The sequence below is a fragment of the Tenrec ecaudatus genome, chromosome 10 (assembly GCF_050624435.1).
Source record: "Tenrec ecaudatus isolate mTenEca1 chromosome 10, mTenEca1.hap1, whole genome shotgun sequence".
In the NCBI taxonomy this organism is placed as follows: domain Eukaryota; kingdom Metazoa; phylum Chordata; class Mammalia; order Afrosoricida; family Tenrecidae; genus Tenrec; species Tenrec ecaudatus.
The window spans coordinates 61716643-61735399 of NC_134539.1; the positions used below are offsets into that span (position 1 = coordinate 61716643).

Consider the following 18757-nt stretch of genomic DNA (forward strand, 5'->3'; position numbering starts at 1 on the left):
CATTCCTGGTTTGGTGACAAACAACTCATCACAGCCCTGTTAAAACTAATAAATTCTTTTTTTAAAATAAAGCATTTTATTGGGTGCTCTTGCAGCTCTTATAACAGTTCGTACATCAAGTGTATCAAGGACACTTGTACAGATGTTGCCATCATTTCCAAAACCTTTTCTACTTGACCCTTTGGTATCAACTCCTCTATTTCCCCCTCCCTTCCCCACCCTCCCAATCCCTTCTGAACCCTTGATAATTTATCAATTATTTTTATTTTCCTTTTTACACTTTCCACTGTCTCCCTTCACCCACGTTTCTATTTTTCAACCTCCTGGGGATGGAGGTGGAGGGTTGTAAGTTGATCATTGAGATCGGTTCCCCTCCCCCTTCTTCCCCCCTTTTCCCCCTACACTCACATGATATCGCTACTCTCATTATTGGTCCTTAGGGTTTATCTGTCCTGGATTCTGTGTGTTGAGAGCTCTTATCTGTCCCAGTGTAACTGTTCTGGTCTAGCCAGAGTTATAAGGTAGAACTGGGGTCATGATAGTAGGGTGGGGGGAGGAAGCATTAAAGAACTAATTAAAACTAATAAATTCTAAAGCATTTTTCCTGTTGAAATTTTCCTATAAAGTCAGGCAAAAGACAGTGGCCAAAGAGAAGGATATGAGTATTGAGCATGCAAGGAATTTTAGGAGCCTTGGTGGAATAATGGGTTATGCACCGGGCCACTAACCAAAAGGTCAGCTGTTGAAAATGACCAGCCACTCTGTGGGGAAAAGATGAGGCTTTCTACTCCATTGGAAAGTTAGAGTCATGGAAACAGGTGATTCTACTCCACCCTGCAGAGTCACCATGAATCGTTACCACAAGAAGGCAGTGGTGAGCTTGGAGGGTGGCTGGTGCTGCTGTTCTCTGCTTGTCCTCGCTCCCTTTGCAGTTGGGGTTGAGTGTTTACCTCCAAATCTGCACCCATGATTTCTTGACAGGACTCAGAGATTTCATGATCATTAAAACTGGGAAGAACTTTAGAAACTATCTCATGCAAGTCTCTTCATTTACAGCTGGGGGAACTGAGGCTCGATGTTTGTTTACTTTACGTATTTATTTTTTCAAAGTAATCGGGGAAGACAAAAACCTAGAACCAATTTTTGGAGAGGAATAATAAGCAAATATATGGAAACTCACTACTTATGGTAGTGTTAAGAAGAAAACAGAAATCAGATGAGAAGGAGTGACAATGTGGTGAAGGACAGCTTCCCTGACACAGCAGCAATACTGAGCTAAGCCTATGATGGAGCAGTCATTCTAGGAGGAGGAGCTATGTGACAATTTAGGGGATCAAGAAAGAACTGGGCATGTTCTAGAAACTAAAGAAAACCAGTACATGTAATGTCAGACTTCAGACGGATTGAAATTACGATGAACCACATCATAAACACCTGGTTGTGTTTGTTTTGTTTCTGGAGGTGAAATTGGTGCATCTAATCATTATAATAAAGAGCCATGACTGGTACCATGGGCCAGGCTTTGGGCTGCTAACCTCAAGATCAGCGGTTCAAACCTCCAACCTGCTCCAGGGGGGACAAAGGAAACTGTCTGCTCCCATACAGATTTACAGCCTTGGAAACCCTCTACCGGTTGTTCTGAGTCCAAATAGGCTTGATGGCAGGATTGATCACTATAATTAGTGCCAAGTACAACATTATAGTATGGAATCTGCTGATATTGCTGCTCTCAGATATTTATGTGTAATGTTTCTGACCCTCAAGAATAAAGATCAAATTTATAAAGATGCTACTAGTGAAAGACAATAAAAAAAGAGACACTCAACCTATGACAAAACCAACATGCCTGGAATCCTTGGAACAGACCAAGGATGTATGGCTAAAGCACATGAAATAAAAGGAGATAAAAGAATGGCTGAGAGGAGGCTGTAGGAGACCTGGTAGGGTTTGATCATGGGCAATATAACCAAGAGGTATTACTGAAATCTAAATGAAGGCTGGACATGATAGTGGGACAAGAGGAAATAGAGGAAGGAGCTAGGAGGCAAAGGGCATTTATAGAGGTCTAAATACAGGCATGTACATATGTAAATATATTTACCAGTATATATGACAATGGGGAAATTGATCTATGTACATATATTTATAAGTTTAGTATTAAGGTAGCAGATGGACATTGGGCCTCTACTCAAGTACTCCCTCAATGCAAGAACACTTTGTTCTATTAAACTGGCATTCCGTAATGCTCACCTTCTTGACAAAATTGCTGAAGACAAAGCTGGTGTATAAGCAAATGTGGTGAAGAAAGCTGATGGTGCCTGACTAACAAAAGATATAGCATCTGGAGTCTTAAAGACTTGAAGATAAACAAGTGGTCATCTAGCTCAAAAGCAACAAAGCCCACATGGAAGAAGCACACCAGACTGTGTGGTCACGAGGTGTCTATAGGATCTGTGGAGTGGAGACCCAAAGTCCATCTGTAGGCAACTGGACATGCCCTTACAGAAGGGTCCCGAGGAGGAGATGAGCCAGTTAGGGCGCAGTATAGCACCAATGAAACATACTACTTTCCTCTAGTTCTTAAGTGCTTCCAACCCCCACCCCCCACTATCATGATCCCAATTCTACCTTACAAATCTGGCTTAACCAGAGGATGTACAATGGTACAGATCAGAGCTGGAAACATAAGGAATTCAGGGCAGATAAACCCCTCAGGACCAATAATGAGAGTAGAGATACCAGGAGGATAAGGGGAAAGTGGGGGAGAAAGGGGGAACTGATCACAATGATCTACATATAACCCCTCCCTGGGGGATGGACAATAGAAAAGTGGGGAAGGGAGACATTGGACAGTGTAAGACATGAAAAATTAATAATAATTTACAAATTATCAAGGGTTCATGAATGAGGGAGGGTGGTGGAGGGAGAAGAAACATGAGGAGCTGATACCATACCAAGGGTTCAAGTAGAAGGAAAATATTTTGAGAATGATGATGGCAGCAAATGTACAAATGTGCTTGACACAATAGATGGATGGATTATGAGAAGAGTTGTACGAGCCCCCAATAATTTTTTTTTTAAAGAGAGTGGCCGAAGAAGTTGCTAAATTAAATTAGCAAGCATTTCATCAGGCAGAGAGTCTCCTAGGTCATGGTGAAATTCCAAATTTTGGTTTGTTTTAAAGCAAGAGAAAACAATAAATACTTTTAATCAATAGAATAATTCAATCTGGTTTATCATTTAAAAAATTTTACCTGTTATGTGGAGACCAATTTGGAAAAAGTCGAGAGTAGAACTCAACCAAATCAAGCTCACTGTCTGTCATTGAGCTGATTCCAACTACAGTGACCCTAGAAAACAGTGTAGAAATGTTCTTTTCGGTTTCCAGGACTTTAAATTCTTACGGGAGCAGATAGCTTCATTTATCTCCCATTGAGCTTTTGGTGGGTTTGAACCAATGACCTCGTGGTTAGTAGCTCAGTGCATAGCCCCACTATGCCACCAAACTCATTGCCATGGAGCCAATGCTGACCTATAGTGGCCCCCACCCCATCCCCTGTGGGTTCTAAGGCTGTAGAAAGCCCAGTCCTTCTCCTATGGAGCTGCTGGTGGTTTTGAACTGTTGGCCATGTGGACTTCAGCCCAATTCATGACCACTACGCCACCAGGGCTCCTACCCACTATGCCACCAGGGCTCCGGAACACCATCAGGCAGGTGTTGTGGTTGTCCAGGTGAGACTGGATGGGTGGCTTACGTAACTGGCATGGAGCATCGGGATGATTTAACCAAGGCCACAACAGACTTATAGCAACCCAATAGGACCGGGTGGAACTATGCCTATGGTTTCCGAGACTGTAACTCTGTATGGAGTAGAAAGTCTCATCTTTCTCCTGCAGAGCAGCTGGTGGTTTCAAACTGCTGACTTTGTGGTTTGTAGCCCAAACTTAATTCACTATGCCACCAGGACTCCTGCTCACATAGCTAGTGAGTAACATACCTGCAGTCCAGTTTCTCATCACTCCCAACAATTTAGAAACAAGTTCTGGTATTCCTCTATCTTTAGATAACCATATATATTTTCCATATAGTTATACATATATCTATATATCATTATCTAACTCTTCATTCTCATCCAATGACTGACTCATATCTCTCATCCTTCTTCATAACAATGAGTAGTATGCTCACTCCAGTTTATCCCTCAGCCCTTTTCAATCTATCTTCGGCTTTTGTCAGTCAGCTAGACCTGCTCTTATCAATATCATCCAAAACTCCCACACTGTTCGATTCAGTAGACACTTTTTCTCATCTTAACTGCATTCAGTACAGGTGGCCACTCCGCCCCCTTGCCTGCTTGTCAGTTTCTCTGATGGTGCCTTCATTACTCATCCTCCTCTGAACTGAGGGGTGGTCCTTTTCTGCCTTTGTTGCTCCTCTGACCTCTCCCCTAAGTGCTCACATACTTTTCACCATGGTTTTAAATGCCACCCTGTGTAGATAACTTCCAAATTCACAGCTCCAACCAACCTACGCTTTCCCTATGCTTCTAACTAGTATGTTCGACTACTTAGTTAACATTTCGATTTACACGATTCACAGGCCTCTCAGACTTAACATCTTCCAAATGAAACTCTTCTTGGATCTCCGCTACAAACTTACTTGTCTGTTCTATTATTACATGATAGTGAGTTTCCAGTTAGATAGGTAACTGGGAAAAATAGATGGTTTTCTACTCTCATAAATAGTTACAGTCTCGGAGTCTACAGTAGAATTCACAGCAGCTCTACTCTGTCCTGCAGGGTTGCTATGAGTAGGAATTGACTCCATAGCAGTGAGCAAGAGCTAGGTGAGCGTAAGCAAGTTAGTCTCCCTCTGAGCCTCTCTGTAAAATGACAATCTACTTTGCAGAGGGATTTTGCAGATTAGAAAGAATTTATACAAAATAAGTAGCATAAATTACATATGTAATAAAATGGTAAATATCAATGGTGTAGAACTGAGTCATTTTATGTCATCCTCCATCTATTCTACTTTACTAACATTATCTAGGCTATAATAAATAGAGGACGGTATAAAATGTCCTAATTCTGCGCCACTGGTACCTCACTAACAATTACCTAGATGCCCTGGTGGTGCAGTCATCACACGTTGGGCTGCCATTTGAAACCACCAGGCTCGCTGAGGGAGAAAGAGGTGGCTTTCTACTCCCTTAGGAAGTTACAGTCGAATAAACCCAAAGAGCAGTTGTCCCCTGTCTTGGAGAGTCACTATGAGTTGGGATCAGCTCGATGGCAATGAGAAGACTCATCTATTGAGCCATCGGTTGCAGGGCACCTCCAAAAGCTGCATGTCTTTTCCTTCCGTGCATCTGGGGTGATTAGGAGGAATCAAACAATTCTCAATTACACCGAGCCTTAAAACTCCCTTCTAAAACCTACTTTCCATCTGCCTACACTTCAAGTGTGTGTGTGTGTGTGTGTGTATCTGTTTCTCTCTCTCTCTCTCTCTCTCTCTCTCTCTCACACACACACACACACACACACACACACACATTCTCAAAGATACAAATGGTATGAAAGACATTAATTCAAAGCACCTGGGACCAACACTAGGTCACACACTGCCAGATACAGGGCAGCACCTATCTGCCCAAGAAGCTCACTGAATGATTCTAAGAAGAGCAGAGACGTCTCCACTCACCTCATCTACCTGACTCTGACAAAGTAAGCAAGAATTCTACCTGGAGAATCAAAGAATATGAAAACTAGGAGGAATTGTAGAGACCTAATCCAACTCCCTCAATTTTATGCATGAGGAAATGATAGCCCTCAGAGAACAAAGCAGGTCAGCGACGGAGCAAAAACTAAAACTGAAATCTAGCTGTAACCCCCAGTGCTCTGCGCACTGTCGTCCAATAGCCTCATCATTATCTAAAGGTATAAAAACTGACCATGGAGCACAGCTTAATCTATGGTTGCAACTAGAACCGTGGGACTAGTGTGGGTTAAGTAGATTCCGTTTTGAAAAGTAGAACAGGTACATGCATAAGGCAGCTCCGAAAAGAAAATTACTGAACTGCTAACTCTGTTGTCTCTACATGGATTTCATTTCCTTTGCTTATCTTAATTGTATAGTGTCTGCAATAAATACATATTGCTTTCAAAATCAATGTAGAAGTTTACTTAATTTATGCTGTGATTTATCTAATGAAGGCAGTGTGATCGACTTTGAGGGTTTGTGGGGCACAATCAGCTGTACTACTTACTAATAGTCAACCTTGGCCAACTTATTGAGCCTCTTTTTCCCCTATGTGGCAGGAATGGTACAGTAGCAAATTTGTGGTCTTTAAATGGAGGGTCTTTAAAAAAGGAGGAAGAAATAGGATAGCACAGAGCCAGAAATATAGTAGATACACAATGGGGGAGAGCGGAGAGGAGCTGACACGAAGAGCTCAATAGAAAATAAAGGTCTAGAAAGTAATGATGGCAACATATGTACAAATGTGCTTGATACAATTGATGCATGGATTGCTATAAGAGCCCTCAATGAAATGTGTTTTTTTTTTTAATTCTATGTGTTTCAATTCAGATTTCCCATGAGCTTTTTGAAGCCCTTTCATAGAGAACAGCTCCGTGGAGTCGACTGTCTCATGGAGATGACTCTGTCTCAGGGCAGAAACGTACTGTATAGGCTTTTAATGGCTCCTTGTTGGAACGAGGCATCTCTGGGTGGACTCCAACTCCGGGCCTTTCTTTGGCTTGTCAACCGTATGCACCACTCAAGAACGCTGCTAAAACGATAGCCAGCGCTCAAACCACAGTTGCATCCGTGATACATCCTGCACGAAAACAGTATGCCGCCACCACTGAGAAGAGTTCATCTCAATTAGTGCTCCTGTCATTTGTGTGTCACTTATAGGACAACTGAGCGGTGGCTTATTTTCTAGATTCTGAAAGAAGATAAGCACATACTTTGGAAGGACTAGCATCCACCACCCAATGTTTTCATCAATAATAAGTTTTGGAGAATGCTATTCAACAACTCTCCTCTACTTTCAAGGTCGATGTAGAGTAGTGAGAGTGTATGTCCCTTTCCCGGCTCTGCAGTTAATAATTGTGACCAAAACCAAGTCATTTCCTCTCTAGGCATCTCAATTTTCCTGCTGCATGCGGGATGTTTAGAAGTCTGGTGAATTTCAGCTTTAAAAATCCAGTGGTCTTGTTCCCACATATTTTCGTGGCCTCCTATAGCCAGAGTCCATGTGGTCACAATGTATATCTCCTCCTCCTTTTCCCACCTCCTCTGACGGGAACAATCTCTAGGCACATGCATGATTTCTCCTCTAGTGTGTGCTTCCAATCATGCACTTCTTGCCACACTTGCAGACTAGAGCCAAGCCCCAGTCGGTCTAAGGAATGTTCTCTGACTTCTTTCTTCCTAGCCTCACTATCTTTTTAGAAGAACAATGCTTAATGTGGTTTTATGATGCTTCCTTGACTGGGCTCAGAAACACAGGGGGCAGAGCTCCGAGTCTGGTACCACTTCCTTGCCCTTCATACCACCGACATAATTCTACATATGCTGAATCTTTATTGGCTCTTTTGTGGTTTGGGAGACACAGGCCGCCCTCTAGCTCCTCATGTTGGTGAGACTGGAATCCATTATGAACCCATACTGAGGACCGGCCCTTCCTCAGGTGCCCTACTGAAAAGCTCATTCATTTGGGAGGCAGACCACTGTCCCGTGCCAACAGCCTGCGAGGACTTTGGGCAAGTCATGCTTTCTCTGTAACTTAAGTTTTTTCGCACGAAAATAACGGCATTGGTTCTTGTCTCTTATGATGTGAGAATAAAGTGAGGCAATCCATGAGAAAGTACTTTCTTTGGGACAGCAAGCATTATTATTATTTTTCATAAGTCTTGGTTTCACAAAGTAAATCTTAAAACAACACAAGAGACAGCAAAGATGTCGATGTGAATGAGTGACGTGATGGTGACTGTGAAACTCCCGCTCTTGAAACAGACTAGCAATGTTGGAATGTCGGGTTATTGTTCCTTAAGGTAGGCGAGCAAAGACACTGAAGGGACGAGGATGCTTTCGCTCCTGCACACAATCACCTGGAGGCATCACTCATCTCCCCTGGGAGCATGCTTTCTAATCACACAATGTCATAAGCGCACCTGGGGGCTTTGCGGGTCTCGGAATCAGAGCACATCTATTTGGAAGTGCTAACTGTGACCTAGTAAAATTTTTAAAGGCATCGTGATATTAAGCCTTTGAATTTATTGAAAATGAACTTCATTGTTATTATCTCTTATGCATTGAAGTATGCCACATTAAGGGTGCTCACAGAAACAGAAGGAAAACATATAGTTTCCAAATGAAAGTGTTCTGGGTTACCATGAGAAGTTATCTATAGACATAGGGGTAATATAACACAATGTAAGAAAAAGCATTGTACCTGGCCAGGGCTAAAACACATCCGTAACGCAACAATCCTGTCCCCAAATCACTTTGGGGTCAGAGCGGGGGATGGGGGTGGGAGGGATATGTGATTAGGGTAAGGTTATTTGGGGAGAAACATTTTCAAAGAAAAATACCTTTCTACCAGGAAAAGGCATCAGACATTATTGTTGAACCAAATATATATATAAAACTATCATTTAAGACATGCTTTTTTTTCCCTTCAGAATGTAATAAGCCAGGGATGGGGGGTGTGTGTGTGTGTGTGTGTGTGTGTGTGTGTGTGTGTGTGTGTGTGTGTGTGTGTGTAACATGCATGGGTATTGGGGGAAAGTGTTAATCTCATTGTACTTTTGTTCTAATCTTAGTTTACAAAGTCAATGAATGAATACCTATCCAAAATAGATCACTACTCTAGCAAAAAGTCATGTAAAAAGGCACTCCCTTATTTTTTTTGCTAAGCACCTAACCACCTTTAAAACATGTCAGCTTTATTCATTTGTGAAAATATGCCCTTGCCATAATTTGTAATACATTTTATAAATGACTAGAGGACATTTCGTGTGTCACTAATTTATACATATAAATGTGAAGTTTGCATTAAACATCTCTAAACAAAACCCTATTTCCTGACTATTTTTAGGAGAAAGATAAAAAAGAGACAAGAGGACTCTCAATACAAAGACTGACCCTCTTAAAGGTAAGGCTATTCCATGTTGAGCATCAATCCACTAGTAAAGTATCCCTGGTACCAGGCACTAAAAAGCGTGGGTCTGGAAATACTACAATGGGGTCTGACTGAAAGAAGATGTTCAGAGCATGGAAAGCAGTGATTATAAATGGTTGGTAACATTTCAGAGTTGCTTTTTGGGTATATTTTAGTACTCTTTTAATTCCTTTGATGACCAATTCTGAACTCACGTCTTATTTAGGTTAAAATCCATATAAGCCAGGGCACTGGAACCACAAATAAGAAATATTCCAGTGACATAGTGTCTCAGGTTCTGCCTTGCTTACATACATTAAAATACCTGCTAAACCCTTCCTGGAGCTAATTTTCTTGGAGGAAATCATAGGGCTTATTATTTAAAATGGTAGTTAAAAAAAACTCCTTAGCACCCAATTGTAATACATGTGTAGTCTCATAGATTGAAAAGAGACAACAATGAAGTTGACGATAAATAATAAAACTCCTTAAAATGTGATGGAAAACACTGACAGTTCTTTAAAATGAGATAAAAATGATAGGTTGTGCCATTTCTGTTCATATTGTTAATCAACTAGAGCTATAGAAAGTTTTAAAAAAGAAAAAAACAAACAACACAGCAGCAGCTCTGTAAAACTCTGACCATTAACCAATGGTTTACATTTTAAAAGCCCTCCAATTATTTTATCTCAGAGTCCTTCTATTTGTACATCTCAAGTCATATAATGTAAACGCAAAAGAAATGTTTAGATGGCTTTGTATTTTTTAGTCTAGAAAGCGATTGAAAATTCTGTTTTCCCTAGAGGGACCATTCTCATCCACCTAACAAAATGCACCGTGCTCTTGAGCAGCGTGCCATTTATCTTTTATGATGCTTAAGACCTTTAATAAGATTGAAATTTTAAGTTGAAGTCTAGAATAAAAAGCAAATCTATCTCATATTTATAAGACCATGGAATCAGGTAATGTTACTTGACTAAGCACAACATATTCCGAGTTAAATAAACACAAAATACCACTCGGGTAAAACACCAACCATCCTTAACCATAGTGTGAGTCTGATCTTTAAAATCAGAAACTTAATGCCAGGCACGAAACAGCTCACAAACTAACGATGCAAAGCTCTAAGTTTAAGCTTTTTTTGCTAATGCCCATAAAATCCCCAGGCAGGGGAAATATTGCAACCCTCCTTGGAACATGGGTGTTTTAAATCATGGTTAAACAGACAGAATGTTAAGAATGGTATGGTTTTTATTTTCTAGAGCAGGTCGATTGACACCTTTTTTTCCTAGTAAAGTTTGAAAATTTGACACTACCTGTCCACACAGAAGGGGAAACAAAACTTGGTCAAAGTCTGTAGAACTTCCTGTGGAGAGAAAGAGAGATAATTTATACATCTAATGGGACCAATAAATCTAACATTAACCACAGCACACAATCTAGCAACTTTACCCTCCAGAAAGAGGAGACAGATGAAGAAATATGGGCTTTATCAATTACATGGGGGGAGAACCAGGCAGTCAATCATGATAAATAATAAACATGATCAAACTTCATTAAAAATGAAAAATTAATCAAGAATCACACATGGGCAAGCAGCAGGAGCCACACAGGAAAGCTCTGAAGGGAGGGAGGCGGTGGGGTTGCTGAGTGCTAACACCCCTCCAGGGACCATCTCCAGCCTGACCATATGGATCAGAGTGAATAACACCAAGCCACATGGGTTTGGCCTGGCAGGGCCGCTGCTGCTGGCATCGCTTTTGCCTGTTACCTAGGAACGGAGGGGGCCAGGATTAGACAGCGCTTCCTAACACCAAGAGGCCAAATCACAAGCAGAAAGAAAGCCAACTTGAAGAAAATTGCCCCTGCATGAACTAATTTTTTTCCCCCCAGAGTTTACAACTTTATTTACTCCCTGCCATTCCTGGCTGAAATTAATTTTGTAATCAAATTGTAACACTTGTTAAAATGTGCTGATTTTAGCTAAAATATCATTATCATTGTTGGATTCACTTACCTGCTTATAATTTATCAAAAAAATCAAAGCAAATATATCAGTTCCAATGTCTTTTTACAAAAAGGAAGGCATATAAAAATCAAGCAGTTTTCTTTCAGGAATAGTTGGGAACTCAGAAAGTAGAGTGACATTTCAAAGACTTATTCATGAAACGGCAACCGTCTAACACTGAGATGTCTAAATACTGATATATGAGACATAGTATGCAGGGTGAATGCCTTTTCCCAGTAGACATACTGCATAGATATATGCCCATAGCATAAGACGGAGTCAAAATTTACTATTACTTACTTTGTAGAATTTTCTGTAGTTTACTTAATTTAACTGCAGGCTTGACCAATCCTCAGTTGGTGCTTATCATAAGTTCAGAGGTTAATAGTATACTTTTTTTTTTAACTATTCCTTCCATGCATTTGATTTGCTCTCTAACTATTTAAAATCCCAACTTCCAGACAAAATGAGGAACACATTTCTCAGCCATGGAAAAGCTGGTTCAAATTAAAACAAACCTGCCCATTGCAAATCCTAATCCAAGTGATAAATTAAAGATCAGTTTACAAATGTAGCACTTTTCTAACCAATAATAATGAATTATCAATGCTAACAGAATTGATGCTTCTCGCTTCATTTATTTTTAAAACCAGTTCTATCATTCAAGAAATAAACCACATCAATCTAATAACCCACTCAATGAAGCAGAAAGCACATTGACTTGTACTGCCAGAGCTTGTTCCGCCTATATCATTCAATTGAGCATATCCTATTTTTTAATATCATCTTGGTCTGGTACTATGTGCATCACAGCACTGTTAAGGCATGTCATCAAATAGCAAATGAAGAGGAAATTTTAAAAAATGAGTAAGAGTGGATAAGAAAACAATACCTCCCAGCATATTCTAGGACGGATTATAGACGTAGCAGTGCATTCCAGGGTGGCACTCATAAGTCTATACATGTGCACACTGCTTTAAAACTAACTGTGCTTAAACAAATTGCAAAAGTTCATGAAAGATCAGAAAAATAAGGACAATGTGTCAGTATATAATGCTACAAGGCAAATATTAGGAAAGAAATCATATAAAATATCCATTTTCATGTCTGTAGCTTCAGTTACAAAGTACACTCTTACTCATCCATAGTACCCCAATAAATTATACACCCACCCCCACACACACACACTTCCTTACACATTCCCTTCAGCCTCAAATTTCAAATAATACCACAAAGCCTCTCTTAACTTCAGTACGTGTATGAAGCATTCGTTAAAACTCAGCACCAAAGGCTCAGACATTGCCAACCTCAGCTACAAAGACGGTTATCCTTTACCCCTCAAAAGTTACAGGTGCGGAAAGCACTCCTCTATCTATGCTGGAGTTTCACTGGCAAAAGACCTCAAAGATGTTTGAGAGAAAGGACCCCCATGGCTATGAGAAAGCATTGTGCGCTACAGCAGAGTCAAAGGAATCTAATATGCCCAACTTATTACTCACTACAATACAGAAACTACTTACCACTTTCTAATGTCAAGAGTCATAACCAACCTTGAACTTGTCTGTCAGATAATATTAGAACAAATAACAAAGTACCCAATCTAGGCTGAGTATAACCCACTTCCCAAGAGCTTTCCTTTTTACCCAAGGAAACAGCAGTAAGTCTAATTAAGCACAGGGGAGGGGGGTGGGACACACAGGCAAATGTAGGCACATGTTTGTATACTATAATATGCTTCTTCGTGTTGGTGATATACAAGAGCTTGATATTCCATCTTAAGTCCAACAAGATGGTGGCGTGCTGTCGGAGGAGAAAACAGAAATGAGCATCTACTCAGTGCTAGGCATTTTCATATATGAGCTCAGTGAGAGCTGAGACATCCACATCTGAGTTGGTGAAGGGAGACTAGGTAAAAGGGGAAATCAGCAATGCTTTTTATAAACAAAGCCTGCTGGTATAAACCAACTTTCCTAATACCGACCTTTTCCTTCTACACATGTAACAACATTCAACCACCTTATCCACAAAACCCCCGTGCTCGAGGGTGAGCAATGCCATGACGAGCAGAGGGCTGGAAACGCTTGATGACAGAGGTGCTGAGCATGGCGTCGCCGGCCGTGTTTGCTGTGCGGTGCCATCAAGCGAGGTCCGGCTCATAGCAACCCCACAGAACGGCACCCAGTCCTGCGTCATCCTCACGACTGTTCCTACGCTTGAGCTCATCTCTGGCAGAGGACCCCACAATCTCTATTTATTAACTTTATCAGGGACAAAATATTAATCAGATACCAATCCCCCTTTGTCCGCTACAACCTGTGTTTTGGCAAGGGGACTTTCTTTGTAGACGGCAATTTTCCTCTTTTATCCCTTCTTTCTGCTTCCTGTGCAAGTTTTCGGACCACCAGCCTCAGTCAGTACAACCTCACCTCCTGCGACATAAATTGGATCTTCAGGATGCAGCACAGCTGATGAAATGTAAATGACCTCATTGCTAAGGCAGGGGGTGGTGTGCCAGTTCTCCAAATCAATTCCCAATTTTATATTTTCACAAATCTTTTTATGTACAGTTTGATTTTTTAACATTTTAATGAGCAAAAAAGTGAATCTATAGTAGCCAGTCACCACAGTTAAAGTGCAGGGCATGAACCAGATCCCTGGAGGGAACCAGTCCACCATGTCACCACACTGGCTTTAGGACATTCGCCACCTGGTTCCATGTCCCCAGGTTCCAACTCTTTTCATAATCAAAACACTGCTGACATTACAAACCCCAGACGGGTTTTCTAAAATCCCTCCCAATCAATACAGCCAACACATAACTTATTGGAGACAACACTGAGCTCATTGATTAAGGTGAGTTCAGTGGCAAAGTTTTCAAAATAAATGAGCCGAGAATACAGCATTCAACCCCTTTGTGTCACCAGACAATTTATGAAATAGGCAATTTCGAAAAGGGTTTTTCTTCCTAACAAAATATACGATACTTCATGTGGGAAGATATCAGAGCAGAGGGGGCAGGGAGGAAGTGTTGCACAAACCTTTCAATTATGCATCTATTAAACAGCAGATTGCACCGTGTGGAAGAAAGCAACAACGTCCACAGAGCTCTGCCCACAGGAGATGCCAGGCCTCCAAGGATAAGCCAAAATCATGAAATCAGCGCACCTAACACTTGTGAAGGAAATTTAAAATTTAGAAATGAACTCATAGACACCTCACCCAGTTTGAATTCTCCTTTGGCCAGAAGGACCATCAAGGAAATATACTCCAGTTTGGAGGAAAAACAGAACAGGTTCTGCTCAAACTGAGCTACTTGCTGCAAAGCATGGGAAATTTTACATTTCTAATTTATCCATTACAGAATACTACATTGCAGCAAAACTTTGAAAACAAAGTTAACAGGCTCCACTGGAATGGTGAGCAATGAGAAGACTAAACCAATTTTCTCTGAATTTGGGGTACATGAGGTGGGGAGCAAAGATCCTGAAATGGCCATCAGTTCAGAAGTCAGACATTCTTTTCATTGCTTCATTGAAATCTATAATAAACAAAACTGAGTTGTGTTTGGCAGATGAAAACAACTGACAGACACACCCACAAAATAAGTGCTATCTCAAAGGCAAAAGCCCCGTTTGGTGACAATTAAGACTGTTGGGAGATGAGGGACACTCTTAATAATTCACAACCGGGACCAGAGGGGTTGTGGGGGAAGGGAAAGGGAAAACATTTCAATAAAGAGATAGTCTGAATAAATGAATGTATTTAAAATATTAATGTTACAATCAGCTTCACTGTGGCTTGCTCAAAGCAGATGTAACAGTCGGTTGTAGATACCACAGATAATTTAACTTTGTCCAAAGAGAGAGGAGGGGAGGGGAGGGATGAGAGTGGGAGAATACTGCCTGACTTTCTTGGATACCTAATTTACTTGTTCATTTCAAAATGTAGATGTGTGATAAAAAGATCAGGGGAGTTCAAATTCCTGAAATATTCCATTTCTGTGTTTAAATTTGTTTTTAATAGCATGAGGGAAATGCTGACCCTCTAAGCCTTGCCACTGGGAACAGTGCAACTGACTTGAAAGAAGCCTGTGATTGATGATCTTAAAACTCAAGGCGAAAGTTAAAAACAGAACACTACAAAATCCAAACATACAAAAAGCTAACAAAATGTCAACCGTATGCCATTTCAAGTTAAAACCAGGAACTCCCTGTGAAAGTGAACAGGGAGCTTAAGCACTGTGATCAAGAAGGGTAAAACAGGGTGGTAAGAAGTTCTTAGAAGCTAAATTAACACCAAGTTCAAGAATGGTGATCAGAAGTTTCCTAAATAGGAAAACAGGAAACAGAATTTTTCTCCCTCACAGTAAATGTCACATTACATCCAAGATCCAATACTTACAACTGAATTTCATTCATTCACTTATTTATTTATTAATGAGAGACGGTAGCTTTGAATAAGCAGCTTTGAAAGGGCTTTCCAGGCCGAACATAAAAGCCGGCCACGTTTGCTAACAGCGCTTTTCAGTTGCTCTAGAGGTGCCTTCCTTTCTTTCGGCCATTTCAATATTTACCCTGAGCTCGCTTTTTGAAAACTTTAGTGAATATCCAGTCACATAGATGTTATGATTATGCTAATGTATAATATAGCGAGTCAATGTTGTAATTTAAGATAAAATGATTATAAAATATAGAAATTGCTAATACTCCATAAACTTGTTTCAAATATATGTTCTACCTAAATTACTAAAGACATTAAGTCCAGAGTGGCCTGCTGACATAAGCGACAGAATCACTTCTAGAAATGCTTCTAGGTCTAAACCTCAGGACCTTTGAAGTCCAATGTAAAAATACTGTGTCCCATAGCTTATTCATTTTCAAACTCTTTTCAATGATCTTAACCTTTTCTTTCTTCAAAACATCACTTTAAAACAAAGTTGTTCCCAAACAACTTCCCAAGAGTGTGAAGAATCCTTTAGACTAAAATTTGCTTTTATTAACTTTACACCAGAACACAAAAGAGTTGGAAATGGCTCTGTTTTATAAGGTCAATGTTAAACAACAATGAAATTCCTAGCCCTCACTTCAAACACTTTCAGAATGAACAAATGATTTGGCTACAGCCTCTCTTACAATCAGCATCTGGTGGTACAGGTCGTGCCATTTCTTGGCCTTGATATTACTGCTCAAAAATATTGTGCCTTGTCCTTTTCCTTAAGCCTTTCAAAACCTGCCTGCATGCGAATGTTGCTGCCATCAGTATTTCTGAAAAGGAAGGAAGGTTGGGGGAAGTAGGAGGAGTTGGGACACAAGTCAGCTCGCACCAAAGGAATAAGGTCCCAACAGTAAAATTGCAAACAGGATTTCACTGGAGAAGCAACTTGCCCTCAGGAAGATACTTAAAAAAAAAGAAGGAAAAAAAAGAGCACTGATAGAAATACTATTTTGTACGCATATTAAAAGCTGTCAGCTTTTAAATATTTTAAATTCACGCAAAAATGTGCACAGATGGGCAACTTTTCTGCTCACATTAGTCTAGGAAAAAAATCTTTCATTATCAAAGTCCTTGAATTTTTTAAACTTAATTGTGCCTCTATTTCTAAGAATTCACACCCCAAGGCCAAAGCTTCCCTGCCACTAGTCCTTGCAATCTGACTTGGACATTACACGGGAGGAGGCTCCACGCCTCCCTGAGGTCTCACTCCTTTTACAACGCGCGAAAAAGCAGCCGGTAATGGGCCCAGGCTGAATTCACTGCTCTCCACGTCTCCTCTTGAGACATAAGCCGAGCAGATGTGATAAAAACTGTGTCAGAGAAGTGGCTCTAGTTTGTGCCTTAATGACAACTTAAACCTCTAAACCAACACAACCAAAGGACTAACAGAACCAGCGATTACCTTTCTCTCCTGCCAATCCTTGAATATCTCAGAACTAAATTAGCACCTCTGCACACAACAGTCCCTGCCCCCACCCCAAATCCATTATAATTTTAATAGATAAATGAATTCAACACGCACAGCGGCAGCACAAGTGTCTGGATAGGGTAGTGGTGGTGGTGGTTGTGTTTGTGTGTGTGGATGTGTGAGAGAGACCTTCAATTAAGCCCTAACACATATTTCATGTAGTTTGTATGTTCTCAAGGTGTGATTGTACATTCAGGTATCTTAAAGGGCTGCCTAGTAAGCTCCCCCTGATCACCACCCTAGTAACCAGGCACAATTGATAGACTTAACAATTTCCAAAAGGTCTAAAAATTATTTTCAAGTATGTTCACCCATAGGAGGAAAAAGTGAGATTCTACATTAGTAAAGCATACTAATTATTAAAATTAATACAGGGCCAGGTTTAAAACCAAGGGTGGCTATACTTCTAACTTGTGAGAACTCTTTGTCTTACCTAATGATATGGTTCCAAAAAACAGATTTAAATATGTACTTCTGATAACATTGTCTAAATTCTATAATTCAGCCTTCAGATGATAGGCCTTTTCCCCCAGTGTCTTGAAAGCCTTTTCAGTCACAATTGCATAGCCACTTAATCAGCAATCATTGTTCTGGGATGCAGGACTTCGTTGTCAAGACAAGCACCAAAACCTTAAAAAAAAAAAAAAATCCCCCCCAGAACTGGCATAAGAAAAAAGTGATCTTTGTCAGACAAGGACAAATGTATGCAAATCTTTTATAAACATTCACAAACATTTATTTAGCTTTTGAAATGTTGGCCTCATTTGAGAGCATGAAAATGAGGGGGAAGTAGGAAAACGCAAAGGACAGCTTAGAGGCTGGCATACTACATAAATATTCACAAGGAAGATTATAGGATTCATGTTAGGCTGTCTTAGGCTTCTCCAAAGTCCACACAGAATAGCGAAGAACAAAACTAACGAGAAGTACAGCAGATGTTAGACAATGCATCAGCCTCTTTTCCTCTCTCACTTGGCTATCCTTGGACGCTTTTGTATTTTCTTTCAATATGGTTAGGTCATTCAAGGATTCTCCTATAGACTCTGTATTGTGGCTACAGATCTATAAGCTGGAGGTCTGTCAGCTTTCCAAAAGTTTCCAATGAAAAGGCATTATGCAAATTCTACCTCTCTTACCCTCTTTCAGGGGGGAAAAAAGCCTCCAGTATGCAGTCATCAGAGTATTGGAAGCCCCAGCCTTCATTTCTGTATAGCAGTGTTTGCCTCAGGGCCACGCTGCTTGTTTTGACAGTGGATCCCCCTAGATAGTTGGGATTAGTCGAGCTTGTTTAGATAAACTTGAAATCAAGGCCTCCTCTAGGTAGACAGCTAGATGTAGCTACCGAGTTTCCAGCTGCCTCCTCCTTTCATCCCCAAACAACTGCAGATCCACAGTAGCTATCACAGCCACAAGCTATGTCACATACATAAGTACAAAATTAAAGGCTGCTAAAAGAAGCCTTTGTAAGTCTCAGTGCTAAAATAAGGAATCTGTACTGCTTGGTTTATACAAATTATTCTAGCACTACCAGTAAGGAACTGAAATCATCAGTTAACAAGGCATATTAATCAAGGTTCCCAGCTTCTTCTGATAGACAGGATCAGAGTTTGATAATAT

At 40.5% G+C, this 18757-nt stretch overlaps 1 protein-coding gene across 10 annotated transcripts in view; it reads right to left on the reverse strand.

Moving 5' to 3' along the window:
- The window catches only part of DENND1A (DENN domain containing 1A), a 598491-nt gene that overhangs the window by 385214 nt on the left and 194520 nt on the right, over nucleotides 1–18757 (reverse strand). For 8 of the 10 annotated variants that reach the window (XM_075560471.1, XM_075560469.1, XM_075560467.1 and 5 more), the window contains exon 4: nucleotides 10487–10536. The exons of the other annotated variants lie outside the window; for them this stretch is intronic. In XM_075560471.1, the coding sequence (XP_075416586.1) occupies nucleotides 10487–10536 (50 nt within the window). The remainder of the gene's footprint in view (nucleotides 1–10486; nucleotides 10537–18757) is intronic. 10 annotated transcript variants of the gene reach the window in all.